We start from the raw sequence: 17,636 nt of genomic DNA, 5'->3' as shown, positions 1-17,636 counted from the left end.
GGAAGTTCTTCCTAATGTTTAGGTGGAATCTTCTTTCTTGTAGTTTGGATCCATTGCTCCGTGTCTGCTTCTCTGGAGCAGCAGAAAACAACCTTTCTCCCTCCTCTATGTGACATCCTTTTATATATTTGAACATGGCTATCATATCACCCCTTAACCTCCTATTCTCCAGGCTAAACATGCCCAGCTCCCTTAGCCGTTCCTCATAAGGCATCGTTTCCAGGCCTTTGACCATTTTGGTTGCCCTCCTCTGGACACGTTCCATTCTGGGGAATGTTTTATTTTGTGTCTTTCTGTGTGATCCTAGACAGAAAATAACACGTCAGAAAATAAGCCTTCTGTTGCACTCTCACTGCCGCGCATGTTGCACAGCAATATTGGTTCTCCTCTCATTCTAGGCAACAAGTGGAACTTCAGGAAAATGGTGAGCTATAAGGAGATGCTCGATACGATCAAGCAGAGATGGCCAGAGCTGGAAAAAGTGCCTTGTGAAGAAGCCTCTAGCACTGCTAAGGTGATTAATGCAGTAGGATCAAAGGGAGCCCAGAAGTTTTGCAAAGTTCAGGGCTGCTTATAAGCCTGCTATGTCAACACCAATGCAATTAGCTCTTGAAGGGAAAATTGAAATGGCTGCGATGGTCCTGGTAGATGCCTGCCCACATACTTTCAACAGTTGTGACAGTCATGATTAAAGCATTATGATATAGGAGAGAGTCTGCCCGCTAAAATGAAACTGACTGTGGGAGGATAGAGAATGACTTAACTCTTTCCTTTGGATATGTAAATATAATGTTTTTCCTGTAAAGTTATAAAAGTTTTAGGAATAGATGCAGCTGCGTACATGTGAGTCTACCATGTTCATATGGTGTACCTATAGCAAGAGCCTATTCTTGCCACATGTAACTCATATTTTGAAACTGTCTGGGAAAGCCATGTGTGAAGCCGTCCTCAAGATTGCTTCATGTGTGACAAACGTCTTCCAGGGCAATGACTTCAATGAAGGAAAATACTTGTGATTTGTTTTTAGATCATGCTGTGATAATTGCATATGCTCATATTCTTTATATTTATGTCTTTATATTTTTAAATGTATTTGGGGTTTGTTACTATTTTCCATTTTTCCAAATACTTAAAACCAGGTAGCAATGCTTTCCTCCCTTCCACTTCTAGGATGGCCATTGTGGCTAACTCCTCTCCTTTCACATAAAATGGAAAGCTAGCCACTATATTTCCAGCTGTCTGAAATTTAAAGAGGCCGTCTGAAAAAAACCAAAACATTGGTGCACATATAGCATAGGCTTGCTGACAAGTGAACAGGAGAGAGTCCAGTTTAGTTGGAGGCCTGGCTCTATTGCTTACTAAACCTCACATTTAAATTATGTGATTTGGAATGTTTAATTGGCTTTTCATTTGAAATGTATAATTGGATTTATTATTTGAGTTATGATTTATGATTTAGTATGATTTGATTTGTTGTTAATTGGAATATTATTAATGAAAATTTAATAAGACATTATTTACAAAGAAAAACAAAAACCAGGTAGCAGTGAAGAAAAGTGAAATGTTTTTTAAGACGTGGAAATCAAGCATGGAGAAAATAGAAATCCTATCAGAATTATTAATAGCAATAGTGCTTCATAGGCTCCAATTCGTAAAGTATGAACCTCAAGGATTTCCAGGAAGGGATTTCGCACAGGAATCTTTGTAGGTTTGCTGGGAAATCAACATTTTGTTGATGATGTCCATTACACATTGTGAGTTTTATGCATGTATTTTGTTGCCTTTACATGTGTATAGATTATGGAAACTGATTTTTCAGAATTTATACACTTGACCAAGCCCAGTTGTTATACATGATCTACAGATGGTTACTTTCCACACCAAACTTTGTCCCTTTGAACAAGTTTTAAAGTAAACATCATCTCGTCACATTTTGCTGAAATGCCGCCAACGATCTGTTGTGGAATCTTCCGTTTGCATACATATTGGAGCAAAACTCGCACAACCAGATTTTGCAGGAAAATTTTGGTATGAAGATAAGAAGCTCCATAATTCTGGCAGCTACTCTTAATCAGATGTGGCTATACATAGTGAAAGAGTGATACAGCCATGAAGAGTGAACTGTTCATTTTTCAGCATCGGTTTTACACATATGTACTGAACAATTTTTCAGTTCATAGTTAGATTTCCTTCTGGCAACTTATCTTGGATTTAGCCTGTGCAGTATCTTCACCTCTTCAGTGGTGGAGGAAGGGGAGTGCGGGGGCTGCAGGCCACCCCGGGTGTCATCACTGGGGAGGGTGTGTGAGAAAATGACAAAAATATGAGGTTTTTTAAAAAAATGGGCTCATGAAACCTTTTAGTTCAGTCAACAAACATAATGAAACGCAGCTGGCACTAGGCGCCACACCACGGGGGCTGGCACTTACTGCGGGGCCTGCAGTGTGCCCAAGCCACGCGTCTCTCCTGGGAGTGACATGGTGGCTTGCCGCCTGCAGGCTCCACGCTGCCTAAAATGGCAGCGTGGGACTTGCGTCTGCCCTCCGCCTCTTCTTCAGCTGCCCTACAGCTGAAGGGGAGACGGCAGAGAGGCTCCATGCAGTGCGCCCTGCCCCCAAATGCAGGATGCGCATGCCGCACCCAGCACCTGAGCGGCTAGCTATGCCGCTGCATCTCTTACTCCAGTTTTCATTAACTGGAACAGGACGATGCTGAAGCCAGTTAAGTAAGATATTAACGGAGATGTGCTTCACCTTTTCTCTCTGTTTTCTCTTTCTCAATCCATGCCTGGGTCACAACAGGCATATAAGGTGCCGCATTTTCAGGGACAAGTCAGCTTCATCACCTCAATGTCTGAACACTTCTGTGGATCCTGTAATCGACTGAGGATCACAGCTGATGGAAACTTGAAGGTAGGAGCACGATGTTATTCACCAGCTTCATCTGGGCCGTTAGAGTGCTTACATGATTATATTACCTGCATCAAGTGCGCACAAAGTTGTCATTGCATCCAAAAGGGGCCAGAAGTCATTGGATGATTGCTGCCTAGTTAGACTCAACTGGTAAATCAAATAAAAGTCCCTGTTGGATCCTACTGTAGATTTTTGTTTTGCTGTTGGAAAGAACAACTGTGTCTTTTTCCTTGGCTCTCAGTGTTGCAGAAACTGCCTTGTTTTCATAATGCAGCATATTTGAGCTGTTAAACTAATTGGTGAGAAGTCTCTGAAGATAAACACATTGTGTAGTTTTTTATGTTAAATCCTCTTAAATTGGCAGCAGGAATGCTACTCTCGGTAATGTGACTGGGAGGGTGTGGGTTTTCTTCTTTGCCAGTATCCAGTTTCATTGCAGAACTCTGCCTGATCTGTCAAATCAGACATATGTTGCACAGACTGAATTGGGGGTGGGGGGCTAGGAGGAAGAACGCTTCCTGCCACGTTATGTTTCCATGTTGTGTTTTTAAAATTAGCTTTCAATTAAATATTGGCACTTCCCACCCAGCGGTGAAAGCCTTGCTTCCTGATCCCCGCCTTCCAAAATTTTCTGCAGTTGAGAAAGTGATGGTTATTGCCTTCAAATGTCCCTTTGACTACCAATCCCCACATGGGTTTTAGTGTTGGAATGGACAGCTGATTCACTTTTGGGCAGAGTATAATTAAAGACGGATCTGGAGATAAAAAACTTTTGAGGATGTTTTCATGCCATCAGAGTTGATGCATCCAGGCAAGCAGGTTTATATGATTCTCTCTCCTCTCATCCTTTTTTTACAGGTGTGCCTTTTTGGAAACGCAGAAGTGTCCTTGCGAGATCACTTACGATCTAATGCCTCAGAAGAAGAATTGGTTCAAATCATTGGGGCAGCTGTTGGCAGGAAAAAGAAACAACATGCAGGTATTTTGTTTTACGATTCCAAGTTGTATAGGCTGCATTGTGCACTTCATTTAAGAGCGATTGCATTGCCATAGTGCCTAATAAAATATATGACCATAGGACTTTATCTATGTCTCCATCTATTTCTGTCTGTCCTGCAGTCCTACTATTTTTTTTTAGCATGAGAGGATCCTGTTTTTATGCTGAAAGTGTTAAGTGCAATTTAAGCGGCTGCTGGTCACATTATTTACCTGGTCACACATTTTCCACCTAATTTTTAGTCCCACGTAGCAACACAAATACAGCTGGTTATGTTGTAACAGTGTGAAAGTTTCAATTGTTGCAAATTTGTATTCGTGAATTTTCCTGTGTTTTAGTAGTTGCTCGATTTGCCTAGTAGGTGGCAAATAAATGCTACTGTTGACCCAGGGATCTGGAAGCCTGGAGTGGTAGACAGGCAGAGTCAAAAGAAACAATATGTGACCTCTATTTAACCAGGAATAGGGGGTCCATTTTCCTTTCTTAGCAAAGTTTTTTACACCTTCATGCCTTTTATTGTCTTATTGTCAATGAAATGACACCAGAGCCCTAGGAATCATCCAGAATTGTCCCGCCAGAAGACCCAAACCTTATTATAGTTGTTTCTGAGGTCAAAGGTGAACCTCTGTAGGGAAACATTGATAATTCTGAGGCACATGTCTGGCTTTGCTAGAGCCCTGCCATTTCAGGTCCTGTTGTGCCAGTCTACCTTCTAACCCAATCCTTCTCCACTAGTTTGCTACAGGAATCTGGCTGCCCATTTCCCATGGGAACTGTTTAACATAAGTTCTGCTTCAGGAGGTTCAATCTGTTTCCTTTTTCGCTTGAGGGGGGTGTTAAAGAAGCCCATTTATTGGGATGAATTCTTCATCTCTGTGCTTCCGAATACTTTTTCCTTATCGGGACCGACTAACTAGATGTCTATGCTATTCCTTGCACTTTTCAAGTATTGTTTCCATTTACAATACAAAGCCAATATGACTTAAAATTCTCAGCATCCTCTAATTCTTGTCTATCTATTCTTTATTTATTCCCAGGCATGTTCAACATTTCCCAGATGAAGAACAGACCAATGATCCTCATTGGTGGGTGACCAAGCAGTACGTAATAAACCATATCACAATGCTGTATTTACATTTGCCCCTTGGGGAAAGAGTCAGTCTTTTCCTAGGCTAAGTGTGTTTGAATTTTTAAAGAGGTGTACAAACAGCTTTTAAAAACAGCTCACAAGGAGAAATTGCATGTTACTTGGCAAAAACTCTTGTGATCTCCTTGGCCATTCACTTCCACCTTTTGCTGAGTGTACAACTTGTTTATTCACTCTCATGGGAGTTTATGAGCTGCCTGTCTTTTTCTCTCCATAGCCAGTAGGTAAGCAGTTTATAGTGAAGGGGTATCTCATTCTCCCTGTGTTCTTCTCAGCTGCTTTAAAATTGGGCGCATTGCCAGAATTACATAGTTGGGATTCGGATAACTTGGGAACAGGAACAATTAGCTACCAGCACTTCCACAGCATGGGAGAACTATGTGGTGAGCCAGTATTCATCCACTGGCGCTCTATTGAGATAGGTTTGGGGACTTGCCTGTAATTCAACAAGACGTTTTGGGGAGAGCGAAGGAAGTTCGATGCAAAGATGGGACCCCTCTAGCTGGCTTTGGAATGGCAGGCAGGCTGCCTACAGTCTGTTTACGCAGCTAAGAGCTGGATTGAGTCTGACAAGCGTGCATTCAGCATCTCGGGAAAACTAACCACTGGCATTCTCTGTACAAACAGTCTGGTTTCTGTGACCAGAGTTGAGCCAGCTTTGTCATGACACACAGGCTAGCCGAGGCATATGGAGAATGACTAGAAGGGCCTCCTAATTTGGACTTCAGGCTGATTGCATGGTTCCCCCGAAGTCAGATAGCATATAAACAGGCAGAAGGAAGTGGTTGGAGAACACACCAAGGAGGTGTTGAGGGAATGTAGCCTCCACTGCCACTGAGTGCTGTGCAAAGAATTAGTTGTGCTGCTCTGCTGCCTTAGCATATTTCCATGCTTCCCTTCACTGCTTTAACCGGTTGTTTTTTTAAGTGATCTCATTGTTTCCCTTTGACATCTTGCTTCACATAGGCTCATTGGCAGGAGAGTGCCGGCGGGGAGCGGGGGGGCGGGAGTTTGGCAATTGCAAAAAGCGAAGTATAAGATCTATATAGCATAGACATCAATGGGAACTGTGAGTTGGCAGCACTGGATTCTAGAGCACAGACACTGTCTTTTTAAGCGCCTCATTTCCCTAATCTGTATGTTGTGCTCCTTCCTCTTCCTGCATGTATATGCAGTTGTAACCAGGCAGAGCTGGAAGCACACTCCCCAGCCCATGATAGAATGTATATTCACTGTGCCTTATCCCTTGCAAAGTACTAGGGCAATGCTTTCCCCCCTTCCACTGCTAGGATGGCCATTGTGGTTAGCTCCTCTCCCGTCACATAAAATGGAAAGCTAGCCGCTAAATTTCAAGCTGTTTGAAATTTAAAGAGGCCATCTGGAAAAAAAGCAGAATATTGGTGCACATATAGCATAGGTTTGCTGTCAAGTGAACAGGAGAGAGTCCAGTTTAGTTGGAGGCCCGGCTCTATTGCTTGCTTAACCTCACGTTTAATCCCAGACCTATGGAGAAGGGCAGGCTTATCCCTTTCAAATTCCACCTGGTATTTGGTTGCAGGTGGCACCTAACTAATATTTCCCCATTTCCCCCCTGCTTGTTAATGAGCATCCTGGACTGCAGGGGTGTGGACCCCAGCTGTCTTTGTCTGGCCCTTGGGTCTCTCCTCAAGCCATTCCCCACTCATGGTCCCTGCCCTGCAATCTCCTTTAATGTGTCCTTGAAATGTGAGGATTCCTCTTATTTATTTGGGAGAGAGGGGTGTGTGTATGTGTGTGTGTGTGTGTGTGTGTGTGTGTATGAGAAAGAGAGAGAAACCTCTGGCTCTTCATGGCCAGAATGTAGCCTACTGTAGAAAAGCAAGCATCACATCCATAGCCCCACCCACCTTTTGCCTCTGCACCTCCCCCGCCCCCTGGCATGCCCTCCCCAGCGAGCTGCCTATGAAGGAATGCAGCCCTTGGCTGAAAACCACTTCCCCACTCCCATTGCACTGCCTACTCACGTCACCTATAGGAAATTCCCACAGATCATTTGAGCATGTGGCAGGCATCTTCCATCACTTTTTCAGCATTCTTGATCCCTGGCAAACATGATGGAATTTTAACCCCCAACCTCTGGCTGGCAACATTCCAAAACGTATTTGGAACCTCTTCTTCTGAATTACTTTGTCTGTGTTGGGAGAGGAGGAAGTGATATTCAGAATCTTGTAGAGAATTTGCAGTCCAGGGGAACCGGCTATGAATACATCCATCGTCATTTATTTATGGGGCAACTGGCTGTAAATCCACGGTGAGGAAAATGGTGCTTGCTAAATACACTTCTCCAATCTTTTTGAAGCTGTGGGTTAAACCACAGAGCCTAGGACTTGCTGATCAGAAGGTCTGTGGTTCGAATCGCCGCGACGGGGTGAGCTCCCGTTACTCGGTCCCTGCTCCTGCCAACCTAGCAGTTCAAAAGCACGTCAAAGTGCAAGTAGATAAATAGGTACCGCTCCGGCGGGAAGGTAAACGGTGTTTCCGTGCGCTGCTCTGGTTTGCCAGAAGCAGCTTAGTCATGCTGGCCACATGACCCGGAAGCTGTATGCCGGCTCCCTCAGCCAATAAAGCGAGATGAGCGCTGCAACCCCAGAGTCGGCCACGACTGGACCTAACGGTCAGGGGTCCCTTTACTTTTTTATACTCCTGGTCAAGCCCTGTACTGTTGGACCAAACATGTTAAAAAGTGGTGCATTCCTTGCGATACGAGCTTTCCTGGTGGAAGGCAGCTGTGCTGCAGGAGTGCTCTTCTGATATTGAGAGTTTTTGCTCCCCAAAATTAGAGCCTCTGAGTGCTCCAGCATTTCTAAAAGAAGGGACACATTCTCTTATATGAAAAGACCTTGAATCCTTTGTAAGGATTCATCTTAAAGACATAGCTGGTCTGTGAGCTGAACTGCACCAAGCCTTGCCTCATCTCTCTGCTGCTGGAAATGAAATAGGACTGCTGGGGGAACAGAAGCTTCCCAGGGAAGCAGGAAAAAAGCGTGTGCTGAGACTTCTTAAAGGTACACATCATTAAAAAGAGCTTTGGCTACTGCTTTACATCCCTCCCCCCCCTCTCCCTTGCTCATAAAGAGAATTGCTGCCATTATGTTTAACAGGCTCCTTTTGACTTGGTCCTTGGCACTGGACACTGGAATTGCCACAGCCAAGGGATTAATGAGAAGGGCAGAGAGGGCTGGTTCCCAGTGGACTTGGAACTGAACCTGGCAAAGCTCCCAGCCAGAGCAAAGGTAACGCGTGTCAGCGAGGGAATCTGAGCTTGCCGCAGCAAAGCTCCAAACATGACGTGTCTGTTGTTAACACAGCGAGAGCTGGCAACAGCAAGTGACTGCTTTTTATCGTAGTCGCTTAAAGTTTGGGCTACTGCTCCAAAAGGAGTAAGTCTACGTTGCAGCTTCCTTTCCCATTCTAGGGACTTGGAAGAAGGAGCAGGCAACGGCTTTGCATCAGGAGTAGCGTACTGTAAAAAAGCCTATGACGGCACCACAATTCACCGTACTTACTCTTAGCTCAGTTTAATGAGACACTGCTTTGAGCTTGACAGTGTGGCATCTCACTTTCTGAATCCCAAGGGTGTGTTTGGGGGAAGGGCTGTAGCTCCGGGATAGATATCAGCTTTGCTTGCAGAAGATCTCTGGTTCCCTAGCATCTCCAGGTACAGCTGCTAATGTCCCCTGCCCGAAAACCTGGATAGCTGCTGCAACTCAGTGTAGAAAGTATTGAACTTGATGGACCGATTGAGTGGACATGAGGCAGCTTCCTATGTTCCTAAATATACGCATGACCACAAAGCCAGCAGCCTCATGAGTGATCTTGTAGGTGAATATATTTATGTGGGCTACAGTATAGAGGGCTACACAGATAGCTTTCCCACCCCCAGGCCACCAGCCTTCTAGCCATCAAGCAAGCTGCTTCTCAAACAATTTTAGAAGGGATATTTGAAGTTATTGGGTGAAGCCCCTTTGCTCAGGGCAGGAATCTTGCAACTACAGAATCTCTGCCAGACACAGAGCCTCTGCTGGAGTATGTCCAGCGGGGAGCCCATCACCTCTCTAGGTTCTTGCCATTGGGAAGCATCCCCTAATGTTTAGAAGGAGATCCCTTCCCTGCAATTTTCATCTGCTAGTTCCAGAATTTCCCTCTGGATGTGTGAAATAGAGAACAAGTCTGCTCCGTCTTTTAAGTGGCAAGTCCTCCGGACATTTGAGTGCATGCTATCATGTTTCCTGTTAGCCTTCTCTCCTCCAGACTAAACATGCCCAGCTATTTCAATCATTCCTCATGGGCCTTGGTTTCTAGACCATAGCTGTCAACTTTTCCCTTTTCTTGCAAGGAATCCTATTCAGAATAAGGGAATTTCCCTTTTAAAAAAGGGAAACGTTGACATCTATGTTCTAGACCTCTTGCCATCTGGTTTCCCTCCTGTTTGTTTCTCGAGGGCTGCAATTGCTATTCAGACAAAGTCAAAAGCATCTTTGGGTACATTCAAATGGCTGAGTACAAGGAAAGGTGCTCTGTGCCTTTCAGTTGCAGTGTGCTGAAGCTTAGTAGTGGAGTCTTAGTTTTGTGCATGAGTTCATGCACAAATTAGAAGCTGGCCCTCTTATTCACAGTCCAGTGCATCCTTTAGATTCCTCATGGATCCTCATACTTATTCTTTTTTAAATATGTTGATAGCCCTTTTGACCATGAAGAAAATTGTTTTAAAATGGCACCATTATCTGCTTGAAAGTTGATATATGTGGAGCTTTTTAGAGACAGAAACGGGAGCATGTCATTCTGCATTCTCCATCCTTCCCCACAGACCCATTTAGTTCCTGTTCATTCCTGCACTGCAGATTCTCACTAGTATTCCATGAATCAGCATTTCTTTCCACACTTCTTGTGTTCAGTTAGATGATTCTAGAATATGGAATAAACTAGTAGCTTTTCAGAAGCAGCAAACACCAGCCTGTCCAGCTGCCTGCACTTCAGCAAAAGCCCAAGGAGGTCACTTCTACCATGGAGCTTTTTCAGATTAGGAAGTGCTGGCAGCCAGGGAGACTGCAGGGTGCTGGAGTAGTGGAAAGAAAAACACAGCTCCTTCAGCCACCTCACAACAATGAAGTCTTGCTCAACCCTGCACTCACAACTTTAAAGCAGCCATCAAACGAGGCATTAAAATGGAAGCCCATTTTGGGCGAAGAAAACTTCTGAGAAATCCAACAGGTTTCTGCACAATGATACCATGTTGGAGCAGAACACTCATGGAGTATGATTCTGCTCTGTGATAGAATTTGGCTATCTGGATTGGTGGATTTCTTTGATTTGAGCCTCAGCTTGGGCAAGCCAGCACACAGTTCCATGCACCTGAAAGCAGCTGCTTTTTAATAACTGATAACTGGCCTGGCAAATTAAGTAAATTGCATTATCTAGAAGAATATGAATTTATTTTTTTCTTCTCTTTCGCTCTTTGGTTTGTGGGGGGTTATAGAACTCTGTGTAAAATTCCTAGTAGCTTCTCTCATCCAGCAAACTTAACAACCCTGTGTTTTTTATTTCCCTAGAGGCAGCCTCATGGTCGCTCCCACTGCTCCAAGATGCCCTGCAGGACCGAGCTTGTTTAAATGACGGGAGCCACAGAACTGGCCACTGGCTGACTCCAAGAGCAAGTTTATCCAAACAGATGGGGAAGACATTCCAGAAAAATGTCTTTATAGGACATCATGCTTTGCCAGGAACTTGTTCAACAGGACAGCTTGCAGCAGGAATTTTGCAAGCTCAGCTCCGCAGCCATTGCATTTGCCAAAAGAACTTGAGCTCAACTTTGGCAGCAAAGTGCCTTAGGACAGGAACTTCTATCCCTCAGCAGGCTTTTCACATGATTAGAGGCATTCACTCTGGGGTGACCAGGAGCGAAGCAGAGGAGAAGAACCAGGGACCTCTTCCCAGCGGCCAATTTCTTAGTGCCTCAGATCGTCTAACCCACATTGACCAGGAGGGTCGTGCCTCCATGGTGGATGTGGGCAGGAAGCTGGATTCTGAACGGACTGCAGTGGCCAGTGCTGTGGTCCGTCTGGGCGAGAAAGCATTTGCCTTGGTGCAACAGAACCAAATGAAAAAGGGGGATGTGCTAGCAGTTGCCCAAATAGCCGGGATTCAGGGAGCCAAGCTGACCAGCCAGTTGATTCCACTGTGCCACAACGTCCCACTGAGTCTGGTGGACGTCTCCCTGAGTCTCGATGAGAGGAGGCATGCAGTGGTGATTCAGGCTCTGTGTCGCACCTATGGGAAAACCGGTGTGGAAATGGAAGCCTTGACCGCTGCCAGCCTAGCTGCCTTGACCGTCTATGATATGTGCAAAGCAGTTACTCACGACATGGTCATTGAGGAGGTGAAACTGCTCAGCAAGAAAGGAGGGCAAAGAGGAGACTTCCAGAGAGGCTAACGTAGGTCTAAAGTTTCGGAACCAAGGCATCACTTGCCGGTCATCAAAGGCAGCACCATCACATACTAGGACGTGGAGATCTAGCAGCTGGGAATTACAAAGCACAACTTGAGTTATCGATCATCTTGGCAGCTGTTTTAAATGACTTGACTTTCCTGTATGAAACAGACATCGTTCATCTCATTTGCCTGCCTATGTAGTAAATGGTCTCCTTGGCAGTAGTGTTGAAGTTCTCATCTTCCTAGGGTTTCTTTGGCTTCCTGAAGTGTAGCTGTACTGAGCACCTTAACTATTCTCTGTGTACAAGGCTACAGTCCCCACTATTCATGGCTGTCCATCTTTTGGCACCTGCACTAAAAACATATGCATAATAAGATTTCCACTGGTGTAGAATAATATGATCCAGAACTAGGAATTCAGGCAGAGACACACAAAAAAAGTGATTAGAATTTTCAAGCAAGTGAACAATGATTTTTAATACTTGGGCCTAACACTGGAAAATATATACTATTTTTTACCACTTTGGCCAAATAACACTTCAGTACGGTGAGAATAGGCTACATTTCATCCTTGAAAATGGAAAACAGGTGTTTGTCAACTGAGAAAACTGATGCTAAATACTCAAATTAGTCCCAGTAATGCTGTGAGACTCTTGCTTCCAGTGGTGTTGAATGTTAATGGGGCATTTTAATTCTCACAACAGAATTGTGCTGAACATGGCTACCATTTATCTTCCAGTCGTTAAATGTTCTGGAAAATAGGTCTCCCTTCATCAAAATTATTATTTTTTAAAGCTATAGGCTTGTTTCTTTTCTGCAAGATACTGGAAGGAATACAGTTTCGGGATACACACTCCTTTGTGCCAAATCCAGTCACTGGGCTACATTTCTGTCACCGCTCCAAAACATTTCCATCCTGTTTCTATAGAACCTGCTGGATCACCAAATCCCCCAGGCTCTTCAAGGTAGCGTTCAAGATGATGGAATCCTCTGTGAGTAGCACACTAAAATGGCAACAAATATAGGAAAACAGTGTCTTCCAATTCCCCCACATACAGTTGATGATGGTGTTAGGATGTAAGGATTTTAATGAAACCCAAGTGTCTGGAATTGGGAAAGCTCATTCTGAGCATTATTGGCCATAAAATTTTATCAGCAGGACTTAATGTTTAAATGCATCCTTCTTACACATACTGACCCCCAACTTCACCACATGCCCCCCTCTCATGTGTACAGAGCAGTGTGTGCACATTTTTGTCTTTAGGAAAGCAATGATCATTCTGTTTATTATTATTATTTTTTGCAAACTCCTTGACAATTAAACTTCAGAAGTGACATTTTTAAAACTTACAGATTAAAAGCTTGACTTTTCATTTTTAATACTTCTGCTGCTCTTTCTTTCTTTCATGGTTGTTCTGAGGATATATGAACATTTGTTTCAGTCCTGCAATTTACCTGCTTTTCGTTTTCAGATTGTGTCAGGAATCTCATTCGAAATTTTAAATTGCGTTCTTTGACCTAAGATTGCCGCACCATAAAATAAATGCCTTCCTTGGATGGGGTCTTACAACATCAAAAATCCGCCATGTCCACCGTAAATGCCTCCTATACATAGCCTCATGAAAAGAATAAAAAGCACAGGAATACAGCTGTGACTTGTGTAAAAGAAGATGTTTTCCAATGGATCTTCTGATATACCAGGCGTTGCAGGAAGGCATTGGCCTAGGGATGTTAGGAAACTGCTCCAATCTAGTTAAAGTCGATAACAAAAGAGAAGTTTCCCATGTGTTTCCGTGACTTTTGCACCTTCAGCAATATTTGGCACGCAAGCTAATGTAGATAACACAGTAAACCGAGTTGTATACTCAACATGGAGACAATAATACAGCTCCCACCTACCAAATGTGAATGAGTTCCTTTCTTTCTTTTTAAAAATTGAACTATATAAAGTGTACATTTGGGGGTTTTCGCTTTCTAGTTGTAAACGCATAGGCGTGATTTCTTTTTAAAGGGCTTTATCTCACGAACGGAAAATTAACTTTATCTCACGAACGGAAAACTTGCTACAAATGCTGGTTCTGAATACATTTGTGTTACTTTCTGAAAAACTGTCCAATAATTGAAATCAGGGTACCCAGATGTGGTTTTGTTACAGTTGCCCCTGAAGTTTGTCTGCAGGGGAAAAGATGGGGCTTCATGCTTACGGGTTTGGCAAAATTTTGATCCATTTTTAAAAGAGGTCATTTTATATTTAAAGTGAGTTGTTAAGCACATTTTCCGGTGTGCCATAATCAAGCACTATATGATTCTTGGATCTATGTACAAGTTTGGTATGTTTTCTAGATAATGGTGTACTTGGGATATAATGATTTACGCACAGATTTACTGAAGCACTGAGATTTTATTTTATTGCTCTACTGCACTTTTAATAAATAACAATTGCAAACAATGAGAGTATGTGGTCTTCATTATTCAGATATCTGTCTACTTTACGGATAAAATGTTGAACAGTGGGGGGGGGTCATTAGGAATGAATGGGAACTTTCATAGAAACTAGAAACAAGAAAGTTTAAACTTACAACCACTTTTTTATGCAAACAGCTCTGTTGGATTAAACCGAAAGTCCATCTAGTTCAGTGGCCGGCCAAATGTGCCTGGGGGAAGCCCACAAGCGTACTGTGAGCAATGGCGTTCTTCTGTTACTTCCAAGCAACTGGTGTTCAGAAACATGCTGCCTCTGTTACAGAAGGTAATATATAGCCATCATGACTGCTAGCTATTAATATTCTATTCATTGTTGGTGGCGCTCACTACATCTTGTGATGTCAAATTCCATATCTGAACTGTATGCTGTGTGAAGAAGTACTTCCTTTTGTCTGGCCTGAATTTCCCGCCATTCAGCATCATTGGATCCTAGGATTATGAGAAAGTGTGGGAAACTTCTCCCTATGTGCTTTCTTCACACCATGCCTAATTTCATTGTTTCAAAATGTTTTACACCATGTCAACAATAAACCGGAACTATCTTCTTGTCCATTAGGCTTGATGTCTAAAACCAGGCAAAATAAACATGAAAGGGGGATTGATGACGTAAGGGGAGGGTTAATTAACAATAGGTTTTCAAATGGGTGAGCTTGGATAGTTGACTTCAAAGACTTGGGATTTGATAAGATACCAGTAATTAAATTTATGGGATGCACAGAAAAGCACAAGGAAAAGCATAACAGGGTTAAGAAGAGATGGTGAGGGCAGAAATTGTATAGTCATACCTTGGGTTAAAGTAGCTTCAGACTGAGCGTTTTCAGGTTGCGTTCCCTGGTGACCCGGAAGTAACGGAACGGGTTACTTCCGGTTTTCGCTGCTCACGCATGCGCAGATGCTCAAAATGATGTCACACGCATGCACAGACACAGTGAATCGTAACCCGCAGACGCGCAGACGTGGGTTGCATTCTGCTCAGGATCCCGTTCGCATCCAGAGGTACCACTGTAATTTGAAAAGTTCTTATGCCTCAGATTTCTGCACACTTCTCTAAGCAATGTGTTACTAATTCTAGGGAATAATAAAAGGGCTGGTAATATTTGTGTTTTGCTAATTGTAGCAAGAGGAATAGAGCAAGACACAAAAGGGGTGAAATGATCAATATACTAATGTTCCAATATCTATGACAGTTATTTTTGTTTGATTCTGAAGTGGCTTCCTCCTCCTTTTTCAGGGGTTAAGGACGGTTGGATTAGGGGCGCCAAGGTTCCAAGGGCAGCTGCTGACACCATGAGGTAAACAAAATTACAGATCAATTTTAGCATTGTTGATTAATTAACAAGATAGTTGCTGTGTTTTTCTGAGCTCTCTGGTAGTAAGGCTGAGTAAAACCAGACTTAGGTAAATGGCCAGATTATTCCTTGAGTATTTTACATGAATGGCACATTTTTATCCTGAAAGTATGTGCTGTTTTTGCTAATGTTTTGGACAGAGTGCCCTGGTTTCCTTTTACAGACCTCCAGGCCAATGTCCTTTACTTCAGGAAAGCAAACAAGCCCGCTTTCCCTCAAGATTTAAGCTTCAATAATCTGTGGCTCTGCAGCCAAGTCATGGTACTCAACAGAAATATTAGAAGTTGTAACTGTGTGTGGCATTGGTTGTTGGCACAGATCGACTCGGGGAGGGGAAAGGGGAGCGTGTCCACAGAGTTTCACTGAATGAACATGACTGTGGAGAGGTGATAACTCTTGCTACCCACAAAGTCTCGTGTCTCCTATTCTGGCTGGCAATTTGAGAGACTCCGTTCTGCCCAAGTCTACTCCCAGTTGTGGTTAATGGAAAAGGCAGAATGCTGCCAGAGCCTCTGTACTTTTGAGTTCACAGAGAATTCAGGCAAAGCTGTAAGAGTCCTGCTGGCACAGAAGGCAAGTGCCTGGACAAACCTTCCAGTGGTTCAGAAATGTTCTTGACACGCAGCCAAAAGTATCGTACTTGCACAGTAATGGGATACACGAAGAACCACCCCACAGCAACGAGTAAAAGACACGAAGGACTACACAAATACCTTGTGTTGGTGGTGAGAATGTTGGATTTGGGTTTGGATAAGGGGTACATTTTATTGCCTGTGGAGCTGTAATTGTGTAGCCTCTGAGGTAACCAACCGTTGGTCTTCAGTGGGTGGGTTGTGATGCGACCAATGTGGGGCTACCTGAGAGAACTATTTCAAATCAAATTAGGAGCTAAGTTCTGCTGAGAGAGGAGACAAAGAGCCCTTATTGAATATATTGTCTTCCTGCCTTTCCTTACCTGTTGCTCTAGATGCAATGGTTGAAGCTAGTCTAAGCACTGGGCCAGATAAGTATTGGGGGGGGGGGCAAGATTCTGCCACCCTTCCACTATGAACTTTTATGCTTTGTTTGTGATTTGGTGCATTCCCAATATAGTGGGGAAGAGGAGTGTTGGCAATTGCTTTACTATAGGCTTACAATAACACCCAAAATCTCCCAGGGTGGTCCTGGCAGTGCCTCTAGAGTTCATCCTTCTAGGACAAGGCTAAGGAATCTGGCCTTCCACATGTTTTTTTTCGACTAGATCTGCCATCAGCTCTGACCATTGGCTGATGGGAGTTGGAGCCTAACAACAACTGGAGAGCCATTGCTTCTTCAGCCCTTGGCTTTTTAAAAATTGAAATTCTTAAGACTCCTTTCTCAGAAAGACTCAGTACGACTTACAAAAATGCAAGAGATGTTTCAACAGAGCAGCTAAAGTAACAGTGCCATAATTGTTGCCAGTGCAAAGCAAGTAGAAGCATTAATTGCACCTAGCCAATAAGGGTAGTACTGGAAAACCAGCTAAAGAAGAATGGCATGAAAATTCTTTTTCTTAAAATGTAGATTGTAATGCCTCCACTGTTTTCATTATTGTGTTTCTTTTCCTGGAGCCTCTGGCAAAAGTGGAGCCAGAAAGTAGGAATGGAAGGAGGTGGCAGCATTGCATCGCTGCTGTAGCAGCTGTGTAAAGTGGTTCCACGTGGATCGAACCAGGGCCTAACTGGCTGCTGTATTCATTGCCGTGTGGTTCTGGGCAGCGGTTTTACATCAACAAACTGTTATTTATTTACTTTAGAACTTGCATTCCATGGAAGAAGATGCTCCAAGATAGTGAGATGGCTAAAATTAAATGCAGCTGGCAGAAGTGTGGAAGGTAGGGAGGGAGTGGAGAGAGATCCCTTTGGTGAAGAGAACAACCATTGCAAAAACCCCCACAAAAACCCACCATTGCTTCTGGAAAATTTCCCTGCTCCAAATTTGGTAGAATCATCTCTTGCCCTTTGCATAACCCTAGAATTTCAAGGACTTGTCTTGGTACAGTCTGCCGTACTGTAGAAAACTATCCTTGCAGTACTTTAGGGTGTGATCCTTCTACTTGAGATCATTTTTTTTAAAATCCAAAGTTGCCAGGTATTTAAAACCTGGGACTTGCAGATGCAAAACATATGCTTTGCCACTGAGCCGTGGCCCTTCCCTCCCATCTCCCCTTCTCGATAAACAAAGACCTGATTAGCATCTCTCAGATGATGGCAGATTTATCACTGCTACAAAATAAAAACAGCATCCTAATGACTGCAAGC

General features: G+C 43.5%; 1 protein-coding gene across 2 annotated transcripts in view; it reads left to right on the top strand.

Annotated features, from left to right (window-relative positions):
* MOCS1 (molybdenum cofactor synthesis 1) overlaps window positions 1–13,973 on the top strand; it is a 39,572-nt gene extending 25,599 nt beyond the window's left edge. Inside the window, exons 7-11 of one of the 2 annotated variants that reach the window (XM_081000174.1) lie at window positions 399–514; window positions 2,802–2,912; window positions 3,771–3,891; window positions 4,947–4,994; window positions 10,645–13,973. In XM_081000174.1, the coding sequence (XP_080856300.1) occupies window positions 399–514; window positions 2,802–2,912; window positions 3,771–3,891; window positions 4,947–4,994; window positions 10,645–11,525 (1,277 nt within the window). In that variant the 3' untranslated portion in view covers window positions 11,526–13,973. Of the gene's footprint in view, window positions 1–398; window positions 515–2,801; window positions 2,913–3,770; window positions 3,892–4,946; window positions 5,010–10,644 lie in introns of both variants that reach the window. The other variant, XM_081000175.1, reaches the window with a different exon arrangement.
* The last annotated feature ends 3,663 nt before the right edge of the window (window positions 13,974–17,636 follow it).

The sequence above is a fragment of the Podarcis pityusensis genome (assembly GCF_964106645.2).
Source record: "Podarcis pityusensis genome assembly, chromosome: 3".
Taxonomy (NCBI): Eukaryota; Metazoa; Chordata; class Lepidosauria; order Squamata; family Lacertidae; genus Podarcis; species Podarcis pityusensis.
Note: the sequence above shows the minus strand (reverse complement) of the source record. Positions and strands in the feature narration are given on the sequence as shown.